We start from the raw sequence: 25875 nt of genomic DNA, 5'->3' as shown, positions 1-25875 counted from the left end.
ACTTGGCCGTGCTCTCATACAGTGGTTCAAAAGAAACACCTGAAGAAAACTGGATGGTGAAGGTGAGCAGTCTACAAGAGGGCAGTGAGTGTGAAACTATGTCTGTGAGACTATAGGATCTATGGATAAATTATTATTTGTGAACAACACTGTGAAACAAAGCAATTAATTAGTCACTAATAATTGCTGAGAACATATTTACTTAATTAATTACCATTGAAAGTGGCAATGGAAAATAGCTTACCAATGGCTGCTTTCACCTCTATAGGCTCTGATTCCTGTGAAAATTCACTAAGTCCTGCTGCATTAACAGCTCTGACTCTGAAAATGTACTTCTCACCAGTGCTGAGCCCATGGCAAACGAATCTGAAACAAACCAGTCAAGGAATACTTAGGAAGTATTATAGAGAAAAGAAAAGTTTAAAGGGGGAAAAGAAAGCATTTCTTCCATGATATTTATTCTGGTTTCTAAAAACCAAGGACAAACCATGACCCCAGTCACTAATATGAAGGTCAGAGAATCCAGAATCTGGTCACCTCATTCACACAACAAAGTCTAAACTCATCTCTTTTAAGACACACTGTTTCATCTCTCTTTCCTTCTTGAGACTGCACAAGTTTCTGTGTTACCACAGGGTCTATCTTACTTCTACCTGTGTATAAAATCCATACTTCCTAGCAGAAAAATGTGAAAAGTTGCACAGGTAAGGTCTATATTTGCTTCTTGTGGGATATTTTCATGACACAAGTAAAAGACACATGGAGCACAGGTTCCCATAAATCCCTCCAATCATAAATGAAAAATTGCAGAGTTCAAAAAAACTACAGGGCGTTGTATAGGAGATAGATTATTTTTGTACTTCACTTTCTTGCTTCGATACATGACAATAATCCAAGTCAGACAGATTCTTTTATTTGAAGATGTTTACTTGATGATCTCATTGTCACATAAAAACCCTCATAAATTTTCTCTGGCATCCACCCTGAAAACACAAAATTTCTGAAGACAGGAATATTTGTTTTAGGAATAGATTGTGGTATGTAAATTTAATTATTTGTTTAAAACCCCATTTATTTTTCACAGGTATTTTAAGTGTATTTTATTCCATGTTACTTTGATTTTGTTCTACTTTATAATGTAGTAATAATTGCACTACCAATGCTGATCTCATGCAATGGCATATGAAGCAACTACAATGTGGAAAACAAAATCAAAGTTTTATTTTGGAGTAAGAAAAAAAACCCCAAATCAAAATTTTCAAAGTGGAATTTTCCCTACCCATTCTATTCAGACTTTTCCAAATCATTTGCTTTCACCAGGATGTGTGCAGAATTTCAAAAGATCAAAATATACTGCATAAGGCAGGCTATGAACTACAGAGAATGCTTTAAGATTGACCTAACCAGAAAAACCAAGAGTTAACAGACAGCCTGTGCCTGACTGCATCATATATTATATCACACTGATTAAAAATGCAGTGATAGAAACCTATGCAGTGTACTTGTGTCACAGTATATAGTAACTCAGAACAGTATTTTTATTTCTACAGTGGTTAAAGGTTACATATATTTTAAAACAAGCAGAGAGCACAAAACTTCTCCCACTTTCAATATAACTGTGATATAACTCATAGAAATAGATATGAAAACATGTGACAATGGCACACATAAATATAAATAAAATATAAATGCACTAAAGAATATAAAGGACATTGTGTTGTGTCTGTGTTCAGCCAAGTGAGGTTTTAGATACTTCTGATATATTAAGCATTTACAATGCCCTTCTAAACAGCAAAGATGGTCCAGGAGTATTTAGCTGAGTTTTACTTATTGTAATAAGGGTTGTCATGGATAGCAAGTACAAATAAGCAGAATCAGTCATAACAAGCAGGGACTACTTCTGCATTGGCATCAATCCCCTTGAAGAAAAAGTTCTGCACTTACTGTTTCAATCTCTGAAGATTACATACTTATTCAAACAAAACCAGATCTGATTTATCTCAGGAATCAACTCAACTCAGGAAGTTTTAAGTCTTGATTATTTTTTCTGACTGGATACCAAGATTCATATCAGTAAGAAATGTGGGTTTGTACCCAATATTAAGAGTGTTAATTAATTTCTTGATTATTACAAGTAAAAGAGCAGTCAGAAAGTAATATTTTTAATGGGATATAGTCCACATGTCCTCCTGACAGTCCAGATACACAGTCTAGAACTGTTTAGAGCAGTCTTCCAAAACAAAGCACTTTGCTTCCAAACATTATGCAGCTTAGTTCTCCACATTTGTAACTTCAGTCATTCCTCAATGTCCTGCTTTTCATCAAGCTGCTAGGCTGTATAATAGCTAGAAGTAGCAAGCTGTTTCTCTTTTCTTCATTAGCAATGTCCATATTTCTTCTGTCTTGACGAATAGTTTCTAATATAAGGTTGATTATAATTTCTCTTTGGACAAAACTCACTGTTTGAAATACATTTTTACAACTTAGCAGCTTCACATGCAAGACGGGTTCCAGCCTGCTGCCTACCACAGAGAGATCAGCTCTACTATTACTAATGGCTGGAAAGCACATATAACCAGTAAATCAGACATTGGTGACCATAATTTCCATGGTTTGAGGTTAATTACCTTGTGCCTTTCACTGGATTGTTGTTACATGGTTCCCAACGACCAGATCCTTCCACACTTGACTCAATGTAGTACCCAACCAGCTCCTTGGCATCTGGGGGCTCTGCCCAAGTGACAACAACTGAAGTATCTGTATTCCTAGTTGGCATAATTCGGCCAGGAGCTTTGGGAATATCTGTGGGAGAGAAGCAGAAATAAATTAGTGGCCTGCCAGTTAAAACTTATAAATAAAATAAGCATGAAATTCTATTCTTGACTATACTAGCATGACTAGTACAGATTTAATCTAAAAAAAAAATGCTCTGATTTAAATTCAGTAATCTGTGAGGACAGGACAAGACAGGATCAGAAGGCTCAAGCCTTTGGTGGTGGGGTTCCTCACTTCTGTATTGTCTAGGATTCAGTGTATTTCCTTAAAATCATGTTTAGGTTATCCCCTCATGATGAATATCTGCACCAGAGATGTGATTTGGAGCTTTGTAAAAGAGAAAATGCGCAAGGTGCACATTGAAGATCTTGTGCAACCACAGGATAAGCCAGAAACCAAGGCTTCTGTTAAGTAGCAAAGGGTATCTATACTGTTTTTTAAGAAGAGATGTTTTGCTCTCCTTAAAAAATGTATCCCATGGGCATCCAAATGCTCTGAGAACTCAATATGAAGTGAACAGAGATCATTTGGGAATTGGATTGAAATCTGCATTGTTGTTTGGAAACAAATTGGTGATGTAGGTGTAGCTACTGATGACTTTTGTATTGAACATCTTGGCTTCTCTTCCAGTGAAAATAGTCTCTGCTTTGAATGTAAGTATTAAATTTTTCACTTTTGTTTAATTTGGCAAACAAGGAAGGTTAGACTCTGCTGATGTCTGGGCTTACTTTCAAAAAAGACTCTAAGTAAAACAAAACATTTTTGTACTTCCTTGAGTTTTCATTTTCTTTTGCTATTTGCAGTCTTTGCAGTTCTTGGCATCGTTATTTGCAGCTTAATTTCCTTGCCTTGCATCTGTCATTTGACTACATTAAAGGTTGAACAACCCAAACAAAAATTATTTTAGCTAAAGGGAATAAATCACTGACTGCTTTTCATACACTTGAATTATTTTCTGGGCAGCTACCTGCCTGCAGACAAAACAATTACGTCTCAAACTGGAAAGTTACCATGGAGGTAATTTAATACACACAACCACAGCTTACCGAGTTTGTCATCCACTACAGTGGCTTCAGTTGCTTCTGAGGGTTCACCAATCCCAGCTGAATTGCAGCAGCGAACTCGGAAGCAGTAGGATTTGCCTTCAGACAAATCAAAAACTGCAAAGCGAGGGGACTTCACAGGGATCTCAGTGTTCACCCTTTGCCAGTCCTCTGTGCCAGCAACACACTGCAGTCAAACCAGAAACCACGTTGAGAACAGAAGCATCTGAAGGCTGAGCATCTCACACAACAGGGCTTTCTCCCTGGACCACCAAATTCATGTCTGCTGTGGAGAACAGGGAGACACATCCCTTCTTTGGGGCTTTCCACAGAATGACCATATTTCAAAACTTATTATTCTGCCAGATGTTCCCTTCTCCAGAAAACATACACAAAACTTTACTGGTTTTAATATAACAGAGCTAAACCCTCTCCACTGCAAGGAAGTGATGTTAACTGCATCTAGTCTGGATCACTTTCAAAATGAGTTTTGCAGATATTCAGCATTATGCTAAGAGCAAAACCCTAACACTACCATTTTGCTTCAGGATGCTCTTGTGGCATTCTTGGTGTTTTTGGGGTGGCTTTCAGAATTAATAATGATTTGATCCTCATTTTCCAGGAAAAAAAAGCATTTGCAATTAATTTGTGAATTGTTTTTTCTTCCATGGCTAGATCATGATCACTTATACCACTAATACTAGTGGGTAATTTTTTGCTTTGATTTACATTAAGTATAATTTCAAGTAAATGGTTCTGATTTCTGAGGGATTTGAATTCTCATCTGACTATGTGACATTAGTGCTGAGTACTCAGCATGCAATAGATTATTAAAAAGTTTTCTTATAAAATTCATATATTCACCCTCTCTAAGGCTGTTGCTAAGTGAAACTCATTTCTTTAGGCCAGATTTTGTATGAGAGATGGAAAACACATAATAGGAAGATATTTATGTCTCTCTTGATGACACCTCTAGACTGATAGAAAAAAACATTGATAAAAAAAGTTTATGAGCCAAGAGATGCTAGAAGGAAGGGTGATGGTGTGAAGAATTTTCTAGGCTAGCAGCCATGCAAAAACACCTCAGGAAAGCAGGTGAAATTAAAACTGATTCTGAAAAATTAAAACTGAAATTAAAACTGATTCTGTTCAAGTAGATCAGAACAGAAATTTTGTGATGTTTGCTGAGTTGGTGGAGCAAATGTAAAGCTAATGGAGAGGATAAACATGAAAAGGCAGCTAGAATAGAAAGTGCTGATGACAAGAAACTCTTGCAAAATTCTTCCATCCAAAATGTTAGCAATCTCTCCTGCCAGACAAGCTTTATTTATACAAATTTTATATATATAATTATATATATTATATATATAGTATAATATATGTATATCATATATATTTATGAGATACATAAAATAAACGTGCATATTATATATATGTATATATCTATAAAGCATGTGACTTTGCTCTGTGCTTTCACATCATAGAAGGAGTTTTATTCTCTCTGCTTCAGGTAGGTTAATGACACAATTCAAGAAGAATATTACTGGGTGTGACACATTCTTAATCTACTTTCCTGTTTCCCATCTTTCTTTTATTCCTAGTCTATCTTAATCTACAGTTTGACAGTTATCTTGATGAACTTCCTATCCTTGTCCTAATTTGCAAGTCTCAGAAATGAGTGTTAACCAGAGGTCCAGAAGAGATGACAAAACAAACTTAAACTATTGCCACAGTATGATTCTGATTTTGTCCAATTTTACCTTTTCCACAAAGTACATGATACCCTCATGGCCCCGCTGTCCAGGAGGTTTCCAGCTAAGCACAACATAGTTCTTGGTGGCCTCAATAACTTGGAGGTCTGTGGGGGGACCAGGAACAACACCCTCTGAAGGACAGGAAAGAATAGGAAAGGGAACTTGGATTTAGTTCTTCCGGTTTTGTATCAGAATTAGCATCACAATTAAAAATAGAACTATCAATATACCTCAGCATTTAATCTTTTTTTTTTTAATGTAAAGTTAAAATTCTTTTAAATATTGGGTTTAAATTTCCTTCTTTTAATTCTAAGCATAATTTCATTAGTTCCTGAAGAATGAAACTTCTCTTCAAAAACCAAGTTGTTGAGTTATTCAAGGTCAAGTGACTCTCAGAACAACAAACTTTGAGTGTGTGCCAAAGTCCACTGAATTAACTCAGAGCTTTCCTAATTACTGAACCAGCTTCACATTAGACATTTGCAGGCAAAAGGGCTGTGTTTACCTGCAGGTTCTTCCTCAGTCACAATAATCTGCCCCGTCCAAGGAGCAGAAGGGTGACCTGAAACAAATGTCAGAGATAACACAATGAGAACAATGAGAAAACTGACTCTTTCATGGTTCAAAACTAAGAATTGCAAGATCCCCATGAGCTCCATTTTTGGTTAATGCTGTGGCTGTTGCTTATGTACCAAGCTAGTTACCCAAGCAAGGTGTAGGCTTAACAGCTTGAATATTGAGAGCAGCTCAGCATTTAACATAGCTAGAAAAACTTAATCCACTGAAACATCTATTCCTTCCTGAAATGTCACTGAAGTCTCCTAGGTGACAAGCAGAGGTATTTGGTTCACTCAGTTCATCATTTTCAGAGAATTAGTTTCAGCTTTATTTTCTGTCCTCTATTCCTTTGGTTTAACAGTTCACTTATTAAAGGAACAGCCAAATTCCTACAGACTGCATCTTGTCTCTTTTTTAACCACTTTCTCTCATATTACCAGCTTGTAAATCATGGGTCATAGTCACAAACAGTAACAGCTCAGCCTGACTCAGCATGTCCACTTGATAAACTTGGGTGTCTGAGCAGCCAATATTTTATCACACCATTGCAGTTATGCAGCTTTCAACCAGGTCAGTGCACTTTCAGAGATAATTTTCGCAAACATTGTTCTCCACCTCCACATTGTTCACCTTACATTGGCTGATCTGATTTGGAGATGAAAGAAGAGAAGAAGCAAATGGGGAGAAAAATTATGAGGGATGAGAGGAGGAGATATATCAGGAATAGGCCACCAAACCCAGACTTCACCTGCTGTGACAGCTTCCATGCTGCCCATTGAGTAGAGCCCTCTGCCCTCCCCAGGCAGGGTTTCACATGCCTGACTATTGCAATGTTTCTTGGCAGTGCCAAGTTTATTTTCTCTGGCCTATTTTTTTATCTTGAATGGAAACCTAGATCATCTGGCTGCAGCACAACACACAGCAGCTCATACAAGCTATGGGAGCACTCTAGCTTTGTGTACAATGCCCCTTCACATTGGACCATTTTAAATTGTAAAACTTCAGAAACATGTAGAAATGGATTTTGAATAGAAGTAGAAATTTATTTTAGGCATATCATTGTGCCATATGCATAGAGGGGTGTGTTTGGAAGCAAAATGTCTGAGACATTGTGAGGCCACGGGAGAAATATCCTTGACTTGTAAAATGCTAACCTTGAAGCAGAGAGCCTGGGATCTGTTGGGCTGTCCTGGTGTCATTCTGATGTTATTGCAAGACTTGGATTGTCACACAAGAACAGCATTGGCCACCCTTGTCTGTGGTTCAGAGAGAGACTATTCACAGGAACTGTTCAGCTGTTTTGTTGGCTGAACAAAAGCAAGTCTCTCCAGGCAATTAAACTCTCCTGTGCCTTTTCCCCCCCTTCCTGCAAGTTTGGAGCATAGCACTGCAGTCAGCCAAAGTCATTTCAGCAGATAGAACACTTAGTGCAAAAAGCACTGAGATGATTTCTTCTTGGCAAAGCTGTCTCCAAAGGATATTTTGGCTTTGCATTGCTCCCTCTGGTGGGACTTTGAAGGCTTATGAGTTGATAGTCCTAATTTTTTTTTTTAATGAGTTGAGACTTCTTAAACCTCTCATGCAACCTGTAAAAAGCACAACTTACTTCTAAGCCTGGCTCTGTCAGCAGGATCCAGAGCAGCCACAGGCTCTGACACCCGGGATGGCAGGCTGACACCAGCCTTGTTCACAGCTCGGACTCGGAAAATATAGGAACGGCCTTCGATCAGACCAGTGACAGGAAAACGAGCAAACTTCACGGGATTCTCATTGCACTGGGTCCAGTGGGAGGTGCCAACCTCACACCTGAAAAACACAAACAGCAAGAGCAGTGCTGGGAAGGCAAAAACATGAACTCAGGGCACCCCCACACCTTTGCAGCTTCACCATCTGTTCAGCTCATTGCCTGGTCCATACCAGTTCCTCAGCAGAATTATATACTGGTGACATCAAAGCAGCTGCACCAGGGCGTCAGGCTGAAGCACCAGCTGGGCATGCACTAAATCCCTCACAGCTGCGCCCCTTCTTTCCTGAACTGAAAAAGGGATAAGAGCAGACTCACTTCACTGTTTAAACCCTCCAAAGTATGCTTAGGGAGTGTCAGCTTTGGCTCACTTGAAAGGACAGGAAATACGCATCCCTTGCAGCTGCCAGAAGGACACTGCTTCATCACTCCTGCACAATGCTGTGCTGTACATCCCACAAGATGCTGGGCTTCATGGGTGCAGAGACCCCACTGTGAGTTCTGGGACCAGTCCAGCACAGAGATAGCTGTGAATGGGGTTAAAGTGGGGCATTCAGTCAGGCCCTGCTTCGGAGACCTGACCACTGGGGCTGCCAAGGGAGCCTGTGGTGTGCTGGCTGCTGTCCCTACAGTGACAGGACCCAGCGTGGTGCTGCTGGTCCCACATCTATGAAGCCTCACACATATGAGGAGGCTGGTTTATGGCAGAAGGAAGATATGAGAGTAGCCACTTCACTCAGGGAGATAGGAGAAGCCTGTGGTGATGGCTTCCCTGTATCCAGCAACATGGTCAACAGAAACATGACCTTGCAGCTTGGAAGAGACTCTCTGGTGAGATATCTGCCAAAGAGAAGGGTACAGCTCCTACCCAGACTTCTTGGTACATGCAAGAATCTTTCCTGAGAATTGTTACCATCCCATTCAGGGTGGTTTTGTGGTTCTTGTGTCTGCTTGGGGTGAGGGAGGCCCAAGCTTCGCTTCACCATTAGCACAGACCAGTCCTGCTGGCTCATCCACAAGGCAGTTAGGGGCTACCCTGGCTGAATATTTGGGTCCTTAAATACCTTTAGTGGGATCCAACACTGGGGAGAAGTAACACAGCTTTGGATTTGGGAGCAAATGTAGAATAAACAAAGCGAACACAACAGAAAAAACAAAATGCCATTTCTCTTGCAGTTACTCTCAGTGCTAACATCCCTCAATTGCCTAGTTTTAAAATGTGGTACTCTTGTTCAGAGTGTAGTCCTGCCTTTTGTTTAGGATTTTTCAATGAATGTTAAAGAACCATAGCTTAAATCTAGCAGAGCATTGTTACAGCAGTGACGGGCACTCAAAGGTTATCAAAACAGTGAAGTTATATGTGAGTCTTACATTTATTTCACAAAACAATTCCCTCTTTTTACTGAGATATACTTTATGCTTATTCAAAGGCATAATATAATGACAAATATATATATATAAATGTTTGAGTGTTTTTTACATGCGCTTGAATAAGCCCAGAGGAACTTCATATGAGGGACTCTATTACTGAAATTCAAACAAATATTACCACCACTGAAAATCACTACGAGTCTCAAAATACTGACCTAATTTCTAAAATCACAGGCTTCCAGGATCCTGCCACCTCCATGTGTAACACATGGGGGCTTCATATTTTTAAAAATCATTTCCATAAAGCTTGTGAATCTAAGAGCTGAAATAACAACAGCATTTGGGAAAGAAATCCAAGTCCTCTGAGATAATATTTTGCTTTCTGGTGCATAGTAACTATTAGGAAACAAGGCAAGAGAACCCTGGTACTGCGGGAGCCACAGCTGCCTGATGCAGAAGAACTACCCAACATTACAAAATCCTGAAGCCTCTCAAGCCTCAGAGGAAGCAGTGAGGGCTGAGCTGTGCAGATCTGGCAGAATCCTTTCTATGCAATTAAATGAAGCAAGATGTGATTATTTCCATGAAAGTTAGATCAGGGCCAGCTAATCAAAAACAAACAAAAAAAATAATCAGTTTTCTTCTGGCCAGCAGCAAGAATGAAAATAACAAACTTGTTTTACCTCATGGTTTTCAATGTGCCTTTAGTTTTTTGAGTTGGAATGAGCAGCAATACGAATTCTCGAGTCCAGCACAGTCACTGACCTGTCAATGAAATATCCAAGGATGGGGTTTCCTCCATCGACAGCGGGTTGCTTCCAGGAGACAATGACATAATCTTTGTTGGCATCTAAGCACTGCACATCTAGTGGTGCACCAGGGGCTCCAGGGATTTCAGCATCAGCATCTATGAGGATGGAGAAATATGTTTGCAAATGTGAACCACAGTTCTTTCACAATTATTAATCTTTAAGGATTAAATTGTGTTCCTAGTGACTTTTAAAAAGTATTTTCTTTCATATTGCTAGTGATTTTCTAGGTTTTGGCTTTCCTTTGTAACATTTACAAATGTTACAGCATACTGCAAATGTAATTCACCTAGACATTTTAAATCAATTTAGTACCATTCATTCTGGTTAGGGAGCTGCAAGAGACACTGTTGAACTAAAAACTTGGCAGCCAGGAAATAGTTGAATTAAAAGTATTCATGCACTGGATATAACAATACTGAATTAAATATCTCCACTAATAGTCCTTCATTATTTGATTTTGGTTGGCCGTGAACAGCAACCTCTTTGAAGGTTAATTATATTGCACATGCATTATCACTGTGGAATAGAACCTTCATAAGGATAAGTGTATTGTTCCTTTCAAGTGTTTACCACAAATCTGGGACTGCTGGTGTCAAAGGGCCTTGACTCCTGCATCAGCTTCTGGACATGTCTTATCTAAAACTTTGAAAAATAGAGCATAATGCTGAGCACTGAGGAATTTTTACTGTTTACAAAGAGTCTGATTTGTGAGATGGCGCAATCTTCATGTAGAGAAAAATAACCTTTGCAGCAAGATTCTGTGAAAGACTTTCAAGTAAGAGACGTTGTTTCTCTGCAGAATAACATCAATTTGTACAATTGAGAGCTACTTCAAAAGAAGACCTAAGAGCTATATACCTGAATAAAAAATTTTGCTAAGAAATACTATTCATACTTTCCATATAAACCTGAGTTCTCAAAAAGGTTTAATGTTTCAAGGCATTACAGGTTTTTGTTTACAGTGTACAGTAATCCAGATTTTTAATGATTTTGACTTTTATGAAAAAATGCCTTATTAGAGAATTTAATATGCTTCACCAAGTAAAACAGTAGTCTTCCTAAAAAAAAGGAAAATCCCAGCAACACTTTGCAGAGTCTTCTCTTATATCCAGAGAAACATCACATGGAGCTTTTGAAGCTGTGCCAAAGTTGCTGAATCCAGGTTCTAATTACAGATAACTTGATGCATTTTTTAAAATGGTAACATACAGAATAAACCATCCAGTTAACATTACAGAATACTAAGAACATGAATAGTAATAACAAAATGTCTTCAGTGACCTCTTTATGACAGGTTTTAATTGCCTGTATTTACCACTGGACAGAACTTGAGAGACAACAGTTTCTTTCCAAGACAGACTGGGAAACAGCTGGGAGAACCAGCACTGCTGATCAGCCTCTATAAGGCTAGGATTTCATCCCTGATGGCTTGCTGACAAATGATGACCTGTAACCATGGCAGAGGAGTCACACATGTTCTGGAAGCCCATCTGAACTATGACATTATGAGCCTCCCTTCCATTGATACACTGACTTCTGTGTGTGACACAAAAAGACAACTGCTCCAGCTTAAATACCAGAGCTGCCATTTAAATAAAAGTTGGCAATGAGGAATACAGTAGCCAACCAAGATTGTGGGGACCATTTAAACAGGAATGCAAAATATAATTAATGTAGATAGAATTTGGTAAGCACACCCATTGGCTAGGAAGATACTCTACTGAAAGGGGTGGTGGGTTCAGTCAGGTCACACCTGTGTTGCCAGAAGATGTAATAGGATTGAGGCTGATCCTTTATTTATATGGCAGCACAATGTAAAACAAATAAAGAAGGACAAGTCCTATTTCTTGTCACAGAAGATCATTTCAATAGGCTCTTCCTTCAGGTGATGAAAATGTCTGCTTCAGTTGTATTTTCTGGGCAGGTTGTCATCTCACATAGTTCTGCTGGACTTGGCAACATGGAGCCATTCTGGGCATGGTCTCAGAGCCAAGAATTTCCAGAGCCTTTTGAATTAGCATTACACACTTCAGCTGCTTTTAGCAGCTGGGACAGATATAGAATCAGCACACAACATGATAGCCACGGCTCCTTTTAAATAAATAATTCTCAATGGATATTCAATGAAATTTTTGATGGTACAAGCAAACAACATTCACAAAAATTACATTTTAATTCTGCTGTTCACTGCATTACTTCAGAGAATCTCAACACAGTGGTTGGCTGTTCACTGCATTACTTCAGAGAATCACACAGTGGTTAAGATTGGCAGACAGGTCCAGGTATTGTCTAGTTCAGCCCCTGGCTCAAGGCAGAGTCAGCCAGAGCTGGTTGCCTAGGGCCATATCAGATCAGGTTTTGGGTGTCTTCAAGGACTGGGACTGCACAGCCTGTCTGGGTAACTTGTTCCAGTGTCTTTACTCCCCTCCATCAGGTACACATGGATAAAATCCTCCCGTGATCTCTCTTTTCCACGCTGAACAGTCACAGCTTTCTCAGCCTTTCCTCATAGGAAAGATGCTCCAAGCCGTAAATCACCTTCACATCCCTTCAGTGGCCTCACTTCAGTGAGCCCATGTCTGTTTTGTATGGGGAATCTCAGAACTGGATCTAGCATTGGATGAGTCCCACTAGTGCTGAGCAGATGGCAAGGATCCCCTCCTCAGCCTGATGGCAATGCTTTTCCTAATGCAGTCCAGGATGCCAGGATGTCTTTGTGACAAAGGCACATGTTCACCTTGGTCCACCAGGATCCTTCCTGAAAAGCACCTCTCCAGACAGACACCAGACTATTCTGCTGCATTATGCTCCTCCAGCTGCAGATCTTTGCATATCCATTCCACTGTATTTTTTCCTGCAGTGTGCATTAGAGAGAACCCCTCCAACTGAGCAGAAAATCTTGATAAAAATAGTGCAGTTTAGCTTGCAGTGGGATGGTTACAAAAAATCATTTGTAAATTATTATGTGCATTTTTCCTCCTTATGACTGCTGTTCAGCACTCTGAACATAGCACCCTAAATTTCCTCCTCAGAATGTCAATGGAGGTTAGAAGTCTTCAGGCAGATGACACCAAAGCCTGACATGTGCATGGATTTTTTCCAGAGATAACGACATGAATGTACATTGCTAGAATCTATCAATACAAAATAATTATTCTATTGTGATGAGGGGTGAGAAGGGGGGAGCGGGGGAAGCACCTCAAATGTCTGATTTTGCCAACACATTTTCCTCAGCTCTGTAGTGAGTTTTTTGCACAAGAGAGTGTCTTACCTCGAACAAAGACATAGCCACTGTACTCTTCATAGTACTCTCCCATCGCCACTCGGAGCGTGTAAAGACCCTCATCTTCCTTGTTTGCATGAGTCAGTGTCAGAGAAGCTCGCTCCCCACTCCACTGCATCTGGACCCATTTGGATGGTGTAATAAGAACACCTAGGAATCAGAGAACTTCATAATGAGCACCAGCAGGATCTACTGGGGAATAGATTCTGAATATGGAGACTATATTGGGATAGATTGGAAATATAAAGGAGACCACTCTTATTAGACAATAGTCTGTCTTTGAAAACAGTCAAAAATAACATCTAATTCTGCTCTTATGACAACTTTGTCTTTGATTTCAAAGCATGACTTCAGGAAGCAATAGTTTTTTATATTTTATCAGCTGTTATGGAACACTGTGCAGCTACTTAAAAAATACCTTGGCGTATAAACAAATAAATAGTAAAAGCAAGATGAGCTCTAAAAATGGGCCACATAGATGTTGGCTGTGATGAAAATGCTTCCAATTTAGATTATTTTTAAGAAATAAAAAATCCCTAGAAGACATTTTGATACTGATTTGTTAGTTTTCTGTGGTTTCACATCAAAACACTAAATTATGAAACAATTCTATTTGAAAAAGAGAAAATATTATCATTGGAAAACCTGAGAAAGTGATGACCAAATCATAACATTGACACAAGCTGAAGTAAATAAAGATTTACATGAAAGAAGTTTCTATTTCTTCTTGTCAAACATTCTCACCATTTCTGTACCACTCAATGTCTGGCTTGAAGCGCTTGATATCAGGATTGATGACAACTGTGCAGCCCAGACTCATTGTTTCGCCTTCTCTCCCAAAGGCTACATCAAACTTGTCGACAAAGCTGATTTCAAACCTGGAAGCATAGCCATGAGGGGTAACGGCAACTGTACAAGAGAAAAAAAAATCTGGTTTTCTCTCCTTCTGTGACAAGAGTAAGAAGAAAAAGTACTCAGTGATTATGAATACAGTCACAGGGAAAGTTCAAGGTATAAATAGGAACAATATGTATATTAAGTCATCATCTTCAGAGGCAATTGCAGCATTGGATAATCCAAGTCCTTTCTATTGCAGAGAATTGACTATTTCTTCATTTGTACAGCTCTAGTCCACACAGCTACTCCATTTTAGCAGGGAGAGGTTTCTGCAGAATTTAATTTCAGAATTTTCAAAATTTCTAATCCAATGTTTTATCATAAGTTTTGTTTTATAACTGAAATATATTTCTATTTGTGATTAATTATTTGTTCAGGTCAAGTTGATCTTTAGTTTATATAGCTCTTTTCTTTCCCCATTTTAACTCCTTGCTCTATCTTAGAGCAGTCATGTGTTCACTCAGCCTTTGTTTTTGTAAGCTAATAAGCCTTTGTAGGGGCTACTATTAACATAAAAGGGTAGCCCTTCTTTCTTTCTTGTTTCTATTCTTGTTCCTGAATTTATCTTTTTGGATGCTGTGTGTCCCGAGTGGTGCAGTTTTTCAGAGAGAACATCCTAAGAGCCTTTCACTTGTACTGTATGTACACGGCAGAGGTGCTTCCATGTTTGTTTTGAAAACAGCTCAGCTGATAAAAAATAAGGTCACACTTTACTTTTACTCAACTAGCCTACACTGATAACTTTCCCTCCTCCTGTGATCAATGAATATATGCAAATTGTGATCTTTCTTTCCCATAAAGAAGTGATAGATCCCAAATTTTATTGGAAATATATGGAAGTCTCATCTGCCAAACATTTCATAGGGTTCTTAGGGCACCTTCATCCACATGGCATATGTGGGTGGATTGTCTTATCATCATGGAAGCACGGATGCCCTATTGTTAAAATGTGAGGTTCTCAGGTAAAACAAACTACAATTTTTACCTTGATACATCCCAAAATAGTCTAGTTGGGTTCTGAATATTTAATCCTTTCTATGCATTTTCTGCTCATTTTCATAGCTTATGAAACCACATAAGCAGCAGATAACAATTAAGTCACCTACTCTATGTAGGCACATGCTTCCTCATGCCATGTTTTACATATTGCAAAAGAGGAAGTGGTTCTCTCTTTGACAGATTCTATTTCATAGTGAAGTGCAATATTAACAGGATATTTCTTATGTAATCCAACAGACCTAGAAGGCAATGACATTTCCTCCTGCTAGTGAGGCTAACACCATCCTAAATTGTAAAGCTCCACACCCTTGTAAATCAGACCTGCTTCTTTTTAAAATAATATTACTAAATATTCTGTTTAGTCATGTGTCATGATGTCACAACTATAAATGGAAGTGTCAAAGAAATATATTGTAACTTACATGGAGAGAGGGAAAGATTTCTACCATGCAAAAGACTTGCATCAATTTCTCCTTTGTACCCTACACAGAAAAAGACAAAACCTGTCACTACCACAAAGAGACAAAGGCTCTGTGAGCCACAACACCAAAACTGGTAATATGCATCTTAACAAAAAAAAAAGCCTTGAAGGAAATATTTTGCAACCTACTCTTTACCACGAGGGAAGCATAAACTGAAACTTCTCCTTTAACATTCATAGCAGAGGCATGATACTGGGCAGTGTCGTCAAATTCACATCTGAAATGATAAAAATGATTAGGCAGAACACCCAATCGCTCCTTGGCATAGCCTCTCTAGTGTTTTAGATTAAGAAAACCCTCAGAAATCTGGGTAAAATCTATAAAGTAAAAGCTTAGGAGACAGACACACTGGACACTGCACTGATTGTAGCCATTAGGTGTTTCTCAGTGTTAAACTCCAGTGTTTGAAATAAATGTCTCTTTTCAAATATCACTTACAGATTTGAAACTGGGAATACAGCATAAGTAGGAAAAATTATCTGATAATAGTCATTGTTAATTTATTGTCTTCTATGAAGAGATGCCTAATATGGAACTTGTAGGAATGGTAGGTTTCATAAAATATTTTCAAAGGGCACTTTCCAGTAAAAAAATTGTCAAATCCAGGTTGTTGTTGATTAGGACTTACGTTTTTAATATTTTTAATGCAAAGGGAGTGCAAAAATTTCCCACTTGGAAGATGAGTACTGTTAAAGATCTTTCTTGTATATAAGTGAGGACATCTCAGTTCTGTTCCTCATTTCAGTAAGAATTGTGAACTTTGTTATATTTGAAAACCAGTTAATTCACATATTTTTACATGTTTAATTGTACTCATCAAGCAGATGGAAAAAGCAATGATAGATGTCCCACTTTTCTGACTCTCTCATAAACAGAATATCCAGATAAATAATCCAGATAAATAACTCAGGTAAATTGCATGTCCTCTACTGGGGTAAACTAGAACTGCTTCAACATTTAGAAGACAGCATTCACCACAGTTGATATCTCTGATATTACCTGACTTGATATCTCTTACATCCCCAAGAGGTATGTTCACATTTTGCAGTTCTCATTCTATAGGAACATTTCAGCTAAAGCTATTTGTTAAATTATTTAATATTTCCTTACTCTGTAATCTCCAGGGAGTGCAGCCCATACCGACTTTGAATGATATACTTGCCAGGGTGAGCCTGTACATCAATGGGCACATTATTCTTGTACCTATGGAAAAGCAAAGAAGTAGTGTGTCACAAAGACAAGTCATTCTATACTTTAAAAGGTCAAGTGCTTGATATTTGAAGTAGAACATCAGTAGAACATTATCATTTCTCCTTGATAAACTGTAGTCTAACTCCCTGGAAAGACATTAAATATCTTTGGAAGTGTATCCTCTCTCTCTTTCTCTTTGACCTGCCCCAGGAAGATTTTACTCTCAAATTAAAAGAAGAAAATAGTCTTGAGTGGGATGAAAATCAGTTCATATTACCACAAACTTCATGTTGCTACTTGTAAAAAAAAGGAGGAGTCACATAAGCAACATCTCAGAGTTTTGTAAATGACAAATAAAAACTTTGTAGCCTCCTTACTTACTAGCTACCATAAACATCTTGTTTGGTTTGCATGTTTGACATACTTTTAAAACTTTTATATACAAAAAAAAATGTCAGGTAGAAAGTTAACTTTTTTGTTTACTTCCAAATCAACAGGGTTAGACTGGAATACACTATGAGTGTTTTCTGGCGTAGGTATATCTTCAGGTAGGAAAGGTTTACTGTTCAAAATTCCCAGTTGTCCCGATTTGAAAGAATGAATGAACCAGTGCTGATCATTGGTGAGCTGGTACTGCTAATTTCAGAATTTATACAAACTCATAGTGGAAGAACAGTGGTGGATGATAAATTCTTCCTCTTCAATTGTTGCATCAAATGTCATTCATTCATACATGGTGTAACCAAGTAAATGTTTTCTGAATCGTGTCTTAAGCAGGCACTGGAAATATGGAAAAAAACTGGCAATAGAAGTCTAATAAATAAATAGCACTCTGAATTGTATTCAGTACATTTGTCATTGATTTGAGGTCCATAAAGAAAAAATGTTTCCTAAGAGAGTGTCTTACCTTACATAGCTTCTTCCCTGTTCTTCATAAGGTGTATACATATAAAGTGAAATGATAAAGGATGGTAGATAAAAGTATCTTCATCTTTTATTCTGATGTAGCTTAAATAAATATTTCTTCTCACAACAGATAACCAGACAAAGAAATTTGTTTCTTCATTTCAGATTTTATATTTTAAACCTTTCATGATTTTCAGTCAGGAAAGGGAACTGGTCTGGTGTCAGTGGCTTGCTCCACTTCACCAAACAAATCAGTAATTAACGATTTTATTTTCACCAAGAATATTATCAGTTGAATATGTCTTAAGATGAAGCTATATCCACAATAAATCTGAAAACTATCTTTCAGCACCATCAGTGTTGTACTATAAATAATATTTCCCTGACTACAAATATTTGGGCATAGTAACACACTGAGAGTTTTCCCAGATGCTTAAGTGAGTAAGGACCATAAACCCTAATGCTTTTTATCCTCATCTTCCTCTCAACAAAATGTCTATGAAAACAGACTCAGTGCAGGGCAGTACTCTCTATTCTGCACATCAATCGTTTGCAGAGATGCCTGACCTCATTACTCTATTATCCTGGCTTAGGCAATGAATAATACATGAACCCAGCAAGAGTAATACATTCACCACCACACCTCACCTCATCTGTGAGCTGGTGCCCCCCAGACTGAACTGCCTGGGAACATCAGGGCATCTTTATATTACTTCTAGCGTATAAAATATTTTAGAAAATAGAATAATGCCATCAGTTCTTTCCAGGGCATATGAAATTGTGTAAACAGGACTTAGCTCCACAGTATCTTTAAATTTTCTCTAAAGGGCTGGGCAACTTTTGGATCCTATAGCAGCAAAGTTGTTTGGTAACATGGGGTGCTATGCAGAAACAAGCTTTTACTGGGTCATGACAGCAGCAAGAAGACTTTCACTTCTTTTGTCTTCATTATCAGGTTAGTAAAAAGTAATTGATTCAATTTTTGTTTATTTATATTCATCTATAGAAAGAATGGGACTTATGTTCCTTCTGTGTTAGAAGGACCACTTGTTATTTCTGGAAATGCAAATTCCAGAGCAGCCAAGTCATTAGCTAATGTGGGACTGCAACCTCTCACTGTCATTAGGCACTGATAATTTATGCTTTCTGCTACTGGTTTCAAATGTCCTGGGCTTTCCATATGCTTTTTTTTCCAGGGAAGTCAGAACAGCTGCATCAGGCAGGTTTGCTTTAGAGTAAGTCCATAAAGCTTTATAGTTTTTCAGGCACAGCATGAAAAGGTCTTCATTGCTTATAGAAAGAATGACTGTTTGCAATATTCTACTGACATTTTGTTAGAAAGGCTGAATGAAAGCTGACAGATCCAGGTCAGCACTGTTCTATATCTTAGAGCAAAGACACCTGCTGAAAAGGATGTGATCTCTTTTTCCTTTTTTTTTTTTTCCATTAGTAGCCTGTGGCAAACTGAAATCCCTTTGGAATTCAGATGTACAGTAAAACGATGTATTAATTTCCACCATCCACATTTAGCACTTAGATGAAAGGCTGGTTCACAGTGAGGGCAAAGACAGACAGCTGAAGGCTCAGTTTAACCATGTCAGGTTTTGGGGATAAGGTGAATCTCAACCAAAGTGAAAATGACACAGCTCTTGAATTCTTGGATAGGATTCAGGTTACAGAGCTGGACTACAGCCATGAGCATAGCTGACCATTGCTTATATCCAGCTGAGACCACATCTGAAGGCTTTGTCTGGAGTCCTCCCCAGGTGGAATGTGAACACAGGGCACTTGTAACCCTTACAGGATGGGAAAATTGTGTCCATGCAGAGCCTGGCTATCAGAGTCCCAGGAGAGAGATCAGTGACTTTGTGGACTCAGCTCTGGCCTATTAATATACCTCTTAATAGCAATTTTTGACAAGCCCTGAGTATAAGGGTTTAAAGACCTAAATAAATGTAGAGTCCTTTACACAATTCAAGTAGCAAATTTCAATATATGATTATTACATAACATTATGATATAGTAGATGTTTCCCTTCCAACTCAGCATATTCTGCAAAATTTTCCAATACTTCCAAAGTTTTCATTTTATTTGGATGGTTCCAGATCTACCTGAAGTCACTGACTCCAAACACTGACAATGTGTCTGCTATGAACACATCATCATTACTGAGATTTCACAGCATCATCAAGGGATTTCTATTTCATGGAGATTCAGCACTATAACTGCTCAGCTGCCAAAAAGTTTGCTCTTGACCAAAGCCTGCTTTAATGCTTCAGGGATGTTAGTGTAATTTGTAGAACTAAACTCAAGTATTTGAAAAACATTATCAAAGATAGTATGATAAATTAATCTGCTATTTTTCCCTAATCATCGACAGAAGAAATACAGTTGATGTCCCTACCAAATAGAAAAAAAGTCTATTTATTCCTAGTGCTGTTACACAAATATTTTAAATATTATTCTATTAGTTGATTTATTATAATAATTATATAATTATCTGTGTTGTTATTGTTATTACTTCATTTTAATATTTTGCTCTTTTTCTGTACAATGTGAAGTGAAACCTGTTTGACAGGCCTGCCATCAGTACCTGATTTTTTTTTTATTTTAACTTATAACTTTCCAGAAAAATTACTACATTTACTAAGATAACTTCAGATTCTGGTTAAGTGGTGGCTTTCAGTGCCAGGGATACAAACTTACCATGTAACACGGGGTTCTGGCCAGCCAGCCACAGAACAATTAAATCTAACATTTTCCTTTTCCCAGATGGTGTGGGAACGAGGCTCAATGATAAACTCAGGAGCATGTAAGAGTTTATCTTGATTCAACTTTCTATGGAATGCCTGAGTCTCTTCTAGCTGGAAAAGAAACATTTTTTATACACTTGATTATAGCAGCAGTTAGAAGTTCAAATTATAGCAGCAGTTAGAAGGGCAAATTATTACCAAACCAAACCAAACAAAAAACCTCAAAAACAAACAAACAAACAAACAAACCAAAACAAAAAAAAAGAAAGAAAAAGGCAAAACCCCCAGCAATTTTTATTTAAACATTCAGACACAGTTAATGCGCTTATCTCACCTGGACACAGAAAATAAAGTTTTCATTTTCCGGAAGTTGTCCTTCCAAAATAACGAGATTTGATTTTAAAGGGCTTTTCTTCTCAAAACTATTCTAACTAAAATAATATTCCACATTTAATTACTTATTATTTTAAATACAGAGTGGAGGATGAAATAGGCCTAAAGCTCAGATGTCTTCTGTACTTGTGCTGTGATGCACAAGATCTAGGCTCTAAAGGCTAGACCAAGGACCCTAGGCTCTAGGGTCTAGATCTAAAGATCTAAGCTCTCTATGCCTAGATCATCTCTGACAGAACTGCTTTCAGACCTTTTCTCCTGACAGGATCTTTCATCCTCCCAAGGTAACGGGTTCAACTGCTTGACTATCCACAGAGCCAGAAAAAACTAATATGGTATAAATCTCGCTTTCTGCAAAAATAATCATTTCTTTTCTGCCCTAACTTTCAAATGTATGGAGAATTCCAGGTCCCTGTATTCAGATTATTAAAAGAGGACTTTTATAAACAGGGCAATACCAGTTTTCCTTACAATGGTTACTCAGTACTGGACAGGTTCAAGAGATTTCCATTAAAAATACTTGGGTTTATTACTACCATTATTGTGATTGTCCATGGATTAAATCAGGGCACTGGTGTGCTAGGCACTTTACAAACACCAAACAAAAAAAGACTATTTTTGTTTTCCAGCTTAAACATTAATTTCTAATCTTTTACCGTTTTCTTCATGGCTACACGTTCAGCAGACTCCCGGATCGCCACTTTCCTTGACTTTTTTTCGTGATGTTCCTCTTCAGAAGTTGTCTTGGCCACCTTGCTGACACTAACTCCTTCCCCTGTGGCAAAAAGGTTCCTCTTGGCAACATATGCAGCGCTTTCTTTAATTCTCTCTTCTTCAGTGTCTGTGATACCACTGATATTCACTTGTCTGAAAGAATTTTTAGAAAGCAGAATCCCATTGGAAAATGCTGAGAACATGTTCCATTTCTACTTGCTACCAAATCAGCCAGTATAGTGGCCAACACCCTTCTGCTACAACACTCTCATATGTATTCCCAGCAGAAACATGGAAGAGATTCTGCAGAAAGACTGAGTATTTTACTGTCCAAAGTCATGGCCATGTTCAGGGCCTCTCCTTCTAGATATGCCACGCACATTTTCAGTTTAAACATTATCCTGCTGTGGCTTTTTATTTCCATCACTATAAAGATGAGTGTAAGGCACCACCACAGATATTCAAGGTATTAACTTACAGCTGCAGTGTTTGTAACAGCACTGCCAAAGGGGCAAGAGATAATTGTAGCTGTATGACAATCAATGTCCTCATTCATGAATTATTAACCCCCCCATCCGACCTATATAACTGTAGACAACAAAAAGTTCTCTTTGTTCATAGAAAAATCCATCCAATATTGCTATATATGCTATATAATTTGTATATGCTATATAAATTCCATTCTATATTGTCTTTCAGGAAGATAACTATGGATTTTCCTGCAGCCTCCTCTTCAGGCTTTGTACAGCGGTAAGACACAAAGAGCTCTCAGTGGGTGCAATCCTGTTTCCACTCTCACATGTGGATGTACTTTTGAAACCATACTGGTTTGGCACTGCCAGGACATTACAGCTGCTGTAGTGGTGCATGCACAATGAGAGTTCCTTGACTTAAGAAGAAGCATCAATATCCTCCTGCTGAATTTAGTTACTGTAAGGGAACATTAGATAGCAGACTGAAAAAAAACTCTGTTTAAGTTCTCATTAAGTGCCATCTTGCAAGCACTATAGAAAAATCACCTCTGTTTCTAGAGTGCACCCAAGCATAGCCTCTCTTTTATCATGAAACAAAGCAAAAAATAGAAGGAAGATTTTTTTTTTTTAAGATAGACAATATTATGCATCTGATAGCACATCTTGATACTAAAAAAAATTGAATTTAAGTTCAGAATTAAGTGTCCAGCCCCTTACATATGAAGTCAGTTTGGTGAGATGCAAGAAGTCAAGCAGCAGAATGCTGTTAACTTAATTATATTTAACAACTGTTGAAAAGACTAAAAATCTTACTTAACAGCATAGAGCTTTGACCACCCTGAAACTCAACTTCCTGTGTTTTAGTCTGCTTTAAGAGGATGATCCTTAAGAAATCAGTGGAATGATAGATTCCCTCCACTTAGGCCATCAGCTGTCCCCACAAATATCACCTGAAGCTGCAGATAAATGGAAGAGATTTTTTGAAAAAATCAGTATAATGAATATGAATATAGCTTCCTACAGTCATTTTAAATGAATCCATGGCATTTTTCTTCAAAGGCAAACTGATACTATTTCCTCCTTAATTACATTAGTTACGATCTCAGCAACTTCACAGTATGGACTGGTTCCTCAAGACACTAAGCATCTTTTGGGAGCTGATCAATATCCTCTGACTAAAATAGAACTGATCCTAGTCGTCTGCAGTTGTAATCCCCAGATGCTTTTGATCAACAGCATTAAATATTTAGCTTTTCTAATAATTTCTCCCTGTTATAATCTTCCCAGATCAAAGAGAAATATGTTCTCTGGAATGGCAAATGCACTAAACCAGCAAACTGTACCATTTAAGAGCAGATTTTACAGTCAAGTCTCAAAGGTTTCAGTAGAAAATAATTTTCAAACAGATCCAACCCCAAATGGCACAGGCAAAATATAATTTTAAGGGTATCTGCCATCTACATTCCTTTGGCATAGGCTTATTAGAGATTGCAAATAGTTCATGAGCCACATTCAGCAACTTCAGCACTTATGGCATTACATCAAGCTCTGGGTGTTTTACTGTCTAAAATACTGTCAGGCTGTCCACAATTTTCTCTTGTAAGGATTAGCCCAGGTGTTGAAAAGGTGTTTAAAAGGATCAGTTTCCAAGTGAATAATCTGAGGAAAGTATTTTTTCTACAGCAGAACCTGAGGGCTCTGAAGTAGAACCAAATAATGGAAATGGTGACACATCGCTGAAGGTCACCCAGCTCCAACAAACCCCAGAGATGACCTTTATAAATAACTATTCCTTTTAACAGCTCTCTGCCCATGGGAAACAACACATCAATTTCACTGGGGAATTTGGGAATGACATATAGCATGCACATGCTTCAATGGGCTTCAGCTGTTATCTTTCAAACAAAAATAAATATCTGAGAGGAATGTGGCATGTAACTTCCACAGTCTCGGCATGTGGTCATGAGCATGATGCCAACAGTGAAAAGCCTAAACCAGATACCGTTTCATGCCATTTTCAGTTAAGCACTCAACAGTCATCATATGCTCTTTTTAAATAATTTTTTAAAAAATTTAAAAATCCCAAACCAAAATTTAAAATGTTTGGGTCATTTCAGTGGCAGAAAAGCACACACAGCTTTCTGAATTGCCATAAGCAAAAAGTAAGATTGACACCAAAAAAAAAAAAAAAAAAAAAAAAAAAAAAAAAAAAAAAAAAAAAAAAAAAACAAAAAAAAAACAAGAAACCCAAAAAACCACCACCAACAAAAAAAATTGATAGTACCTTTTAACCTTTTAATGTAGAAGCCCAAACAGGACCCCAAAATATTTTACAGACACAAATAAATGAAGCTACACACTGTCACATTGAGTTAGAGATTACTGTATGCATTGAAAAATAAAATAAATGAAATTATTTCTTAATATTTGTTGAGATGTTAACATGTTGTGCTTAGATCACAGAGGCCTGTAAAAAAGCTAAGTACTAATCAACAGTTGTGTTTTTCGACTATTGCCCAATACTAAAAATTTTACTTGTGCAGACTCAACATACAATAAAAAGGAAGGATATTTCTGCTTGAGGGCATGGGAGACAGATGACGGTGAGCTGCAAATCTGCCACATAAATATAAACACTGGCTGAGAGGCAAAAGTAGTGAGAAGCCTTGAGAATATGTTATCTCAAGTTTTGCGTGAGACTGTCACATTTTTATATGTTTCTATCACAAAAGATACAGATGAAACTCCAAAGCAATTTTTTAAAAGGGCAGCAGTGTGTTTTATAATGTTGGCTGAAACCAACACAGGAATGTACAAGGGGTGAGAAAAAATTACTCTGAGACAGTGGGAGGGAGTAAATAAAAAACAAAGCTACTGTTCTCATCACAAAAGCACCACAAATGCTCAAAAGGCCAGAGCAATAACATCCTCCACGGAAAAGCTGGAACTTAGTTCACATGAAACCACAAGTTTGGATATAAAGCAGAAGTGCCTTTGGGTGTTGGTGAAGCAGTAGACAGAGAAACACTGGCTCCCAGAGGCAACTTGGATGCGTCCCCTGAAAAATGCTGTGCTGCAGAGGGAAGACAAGTTGAAGGGAAGTTTCTCTTCAACTGCAGGTGGGAAGAAAATTTTTTCCTGGCCTCTAACCAGGAGCAAGTTTTCCACACTACACCCCTGTATGTATTAATCTGGACAAGTGACTATGCTGGAACTGCTGGAGACTCCTACTAAAATCACTAGGCCATACCCCAAAAAGGGCAGGAGAGCCTCTTTGCTGCTGCTGGTTCTGGCTTCCACATAAAGTTCACATTCGGCTTTACTGAGAACAGTGCTGCAGTAAGATGTATTACATCAGTAGTAACCATGCAATAAATACCACCAACACGTGAGATCAGGATGAATCATTACAATGGATTTGAGAAAGCATTTGGTTTTATTCCAGGTTTTCCCCGTGCCAGGACAAGATATTAGCACATTGTTTCATTGTTTCTATGTTTAATGCTTGGTAAGAGAGATTTGATTACAGAACAAATCTTCAAACCAAAAGAATAAGCTAAATAATGTGGACAACATGCTTGCCAGGTTCTCAGTAGGCAGGGTTCTAATTATATTTTCATTTCATAGAAAGTGGTCCTGACAATGTGTTCAAAACAAAGTCCAGACACGTAGGTTCATTTGTCCTGGCTCTGGATGATCAATGTCCAGTTTTCTGCCAGTCAGTTTA

At 38.0% G+C, this 25875-nt stretch overlaps 1 protein-coding gene across 3 annotated transcripts in view; it reads right to left on the bottom strand.

Moving 5' to 3' along the window:
• Positions 1–25875, bottom strand: part of MYOM1 (myomesin 1) — a 72392-nt gene that overhangs the window by 33962 nt on the left and 12555 nt on the right. For all 3 annotated transcript variants that reach the window (XM_031066565.1, XM_031066566.1, XM_014312011.2), the window contains exons 4-17: positions 21618–21828; positions 20522–20679; positions 16829–16921; positions 15847–15935; positions 15659–15718; positions 14085–14249; positions 13329–13490; positions 10011–10152; positions 7737–7936; positions 6078–6134; positions 5579–5703; positions 3822–4005; positions 2628–2802; positions 245–366 (exon numbers count right to left, since the gene is read on the bottom strand). In XM_031066565.1, coding sequence (XP_030922425.1) covers positions 245–366; positions 2628–2802; positions 3822–4005; positions 5579–5703; positions 6078–6134; positions 7737–7936; positions 10011–10152; positions 13329–13490; positions 14085–14249; positions 15659–15718; positions 15847–15935; positions 16829–16921; positions 20522–20679; positions 21618–21828 — 1943 coding nt within the window. The remainder of the gene's footprint in view (positions 1–244; positions 367–2627; positions 2803–3821; positions 4006–5578; positions 5704–6077; positions 6135–7736; positions 7937–10010; positions 10153–13328; positions 13491–14084; positions 14250–15658; positions 15719–15846; positions 15936–16828; positions 16922–20521; positions 20680–21617; positions 21829–25875) is intronic.

The sequence above is a fragment of the Geospiza fortis genome, unplaced genomic scaffold (genome assembly GCF_000277835.1).
Source record: "Geospiza fortis unplaced genomic scaffold, GeoFor_1.0 scaffold53, whole genome shotgun sequence".
Taxonomy (NCBI): Eukaryota; Metazoa; Chordata; class Aves; order Passeriformes; family Thraupidae; genus Geospiza; species Geospiza fortis.
The sequence above is the reverse complement of the archived record's forward strand: the minus strand, read 5'-3'. Positions and strand labels throughout refer to the sequence as shown.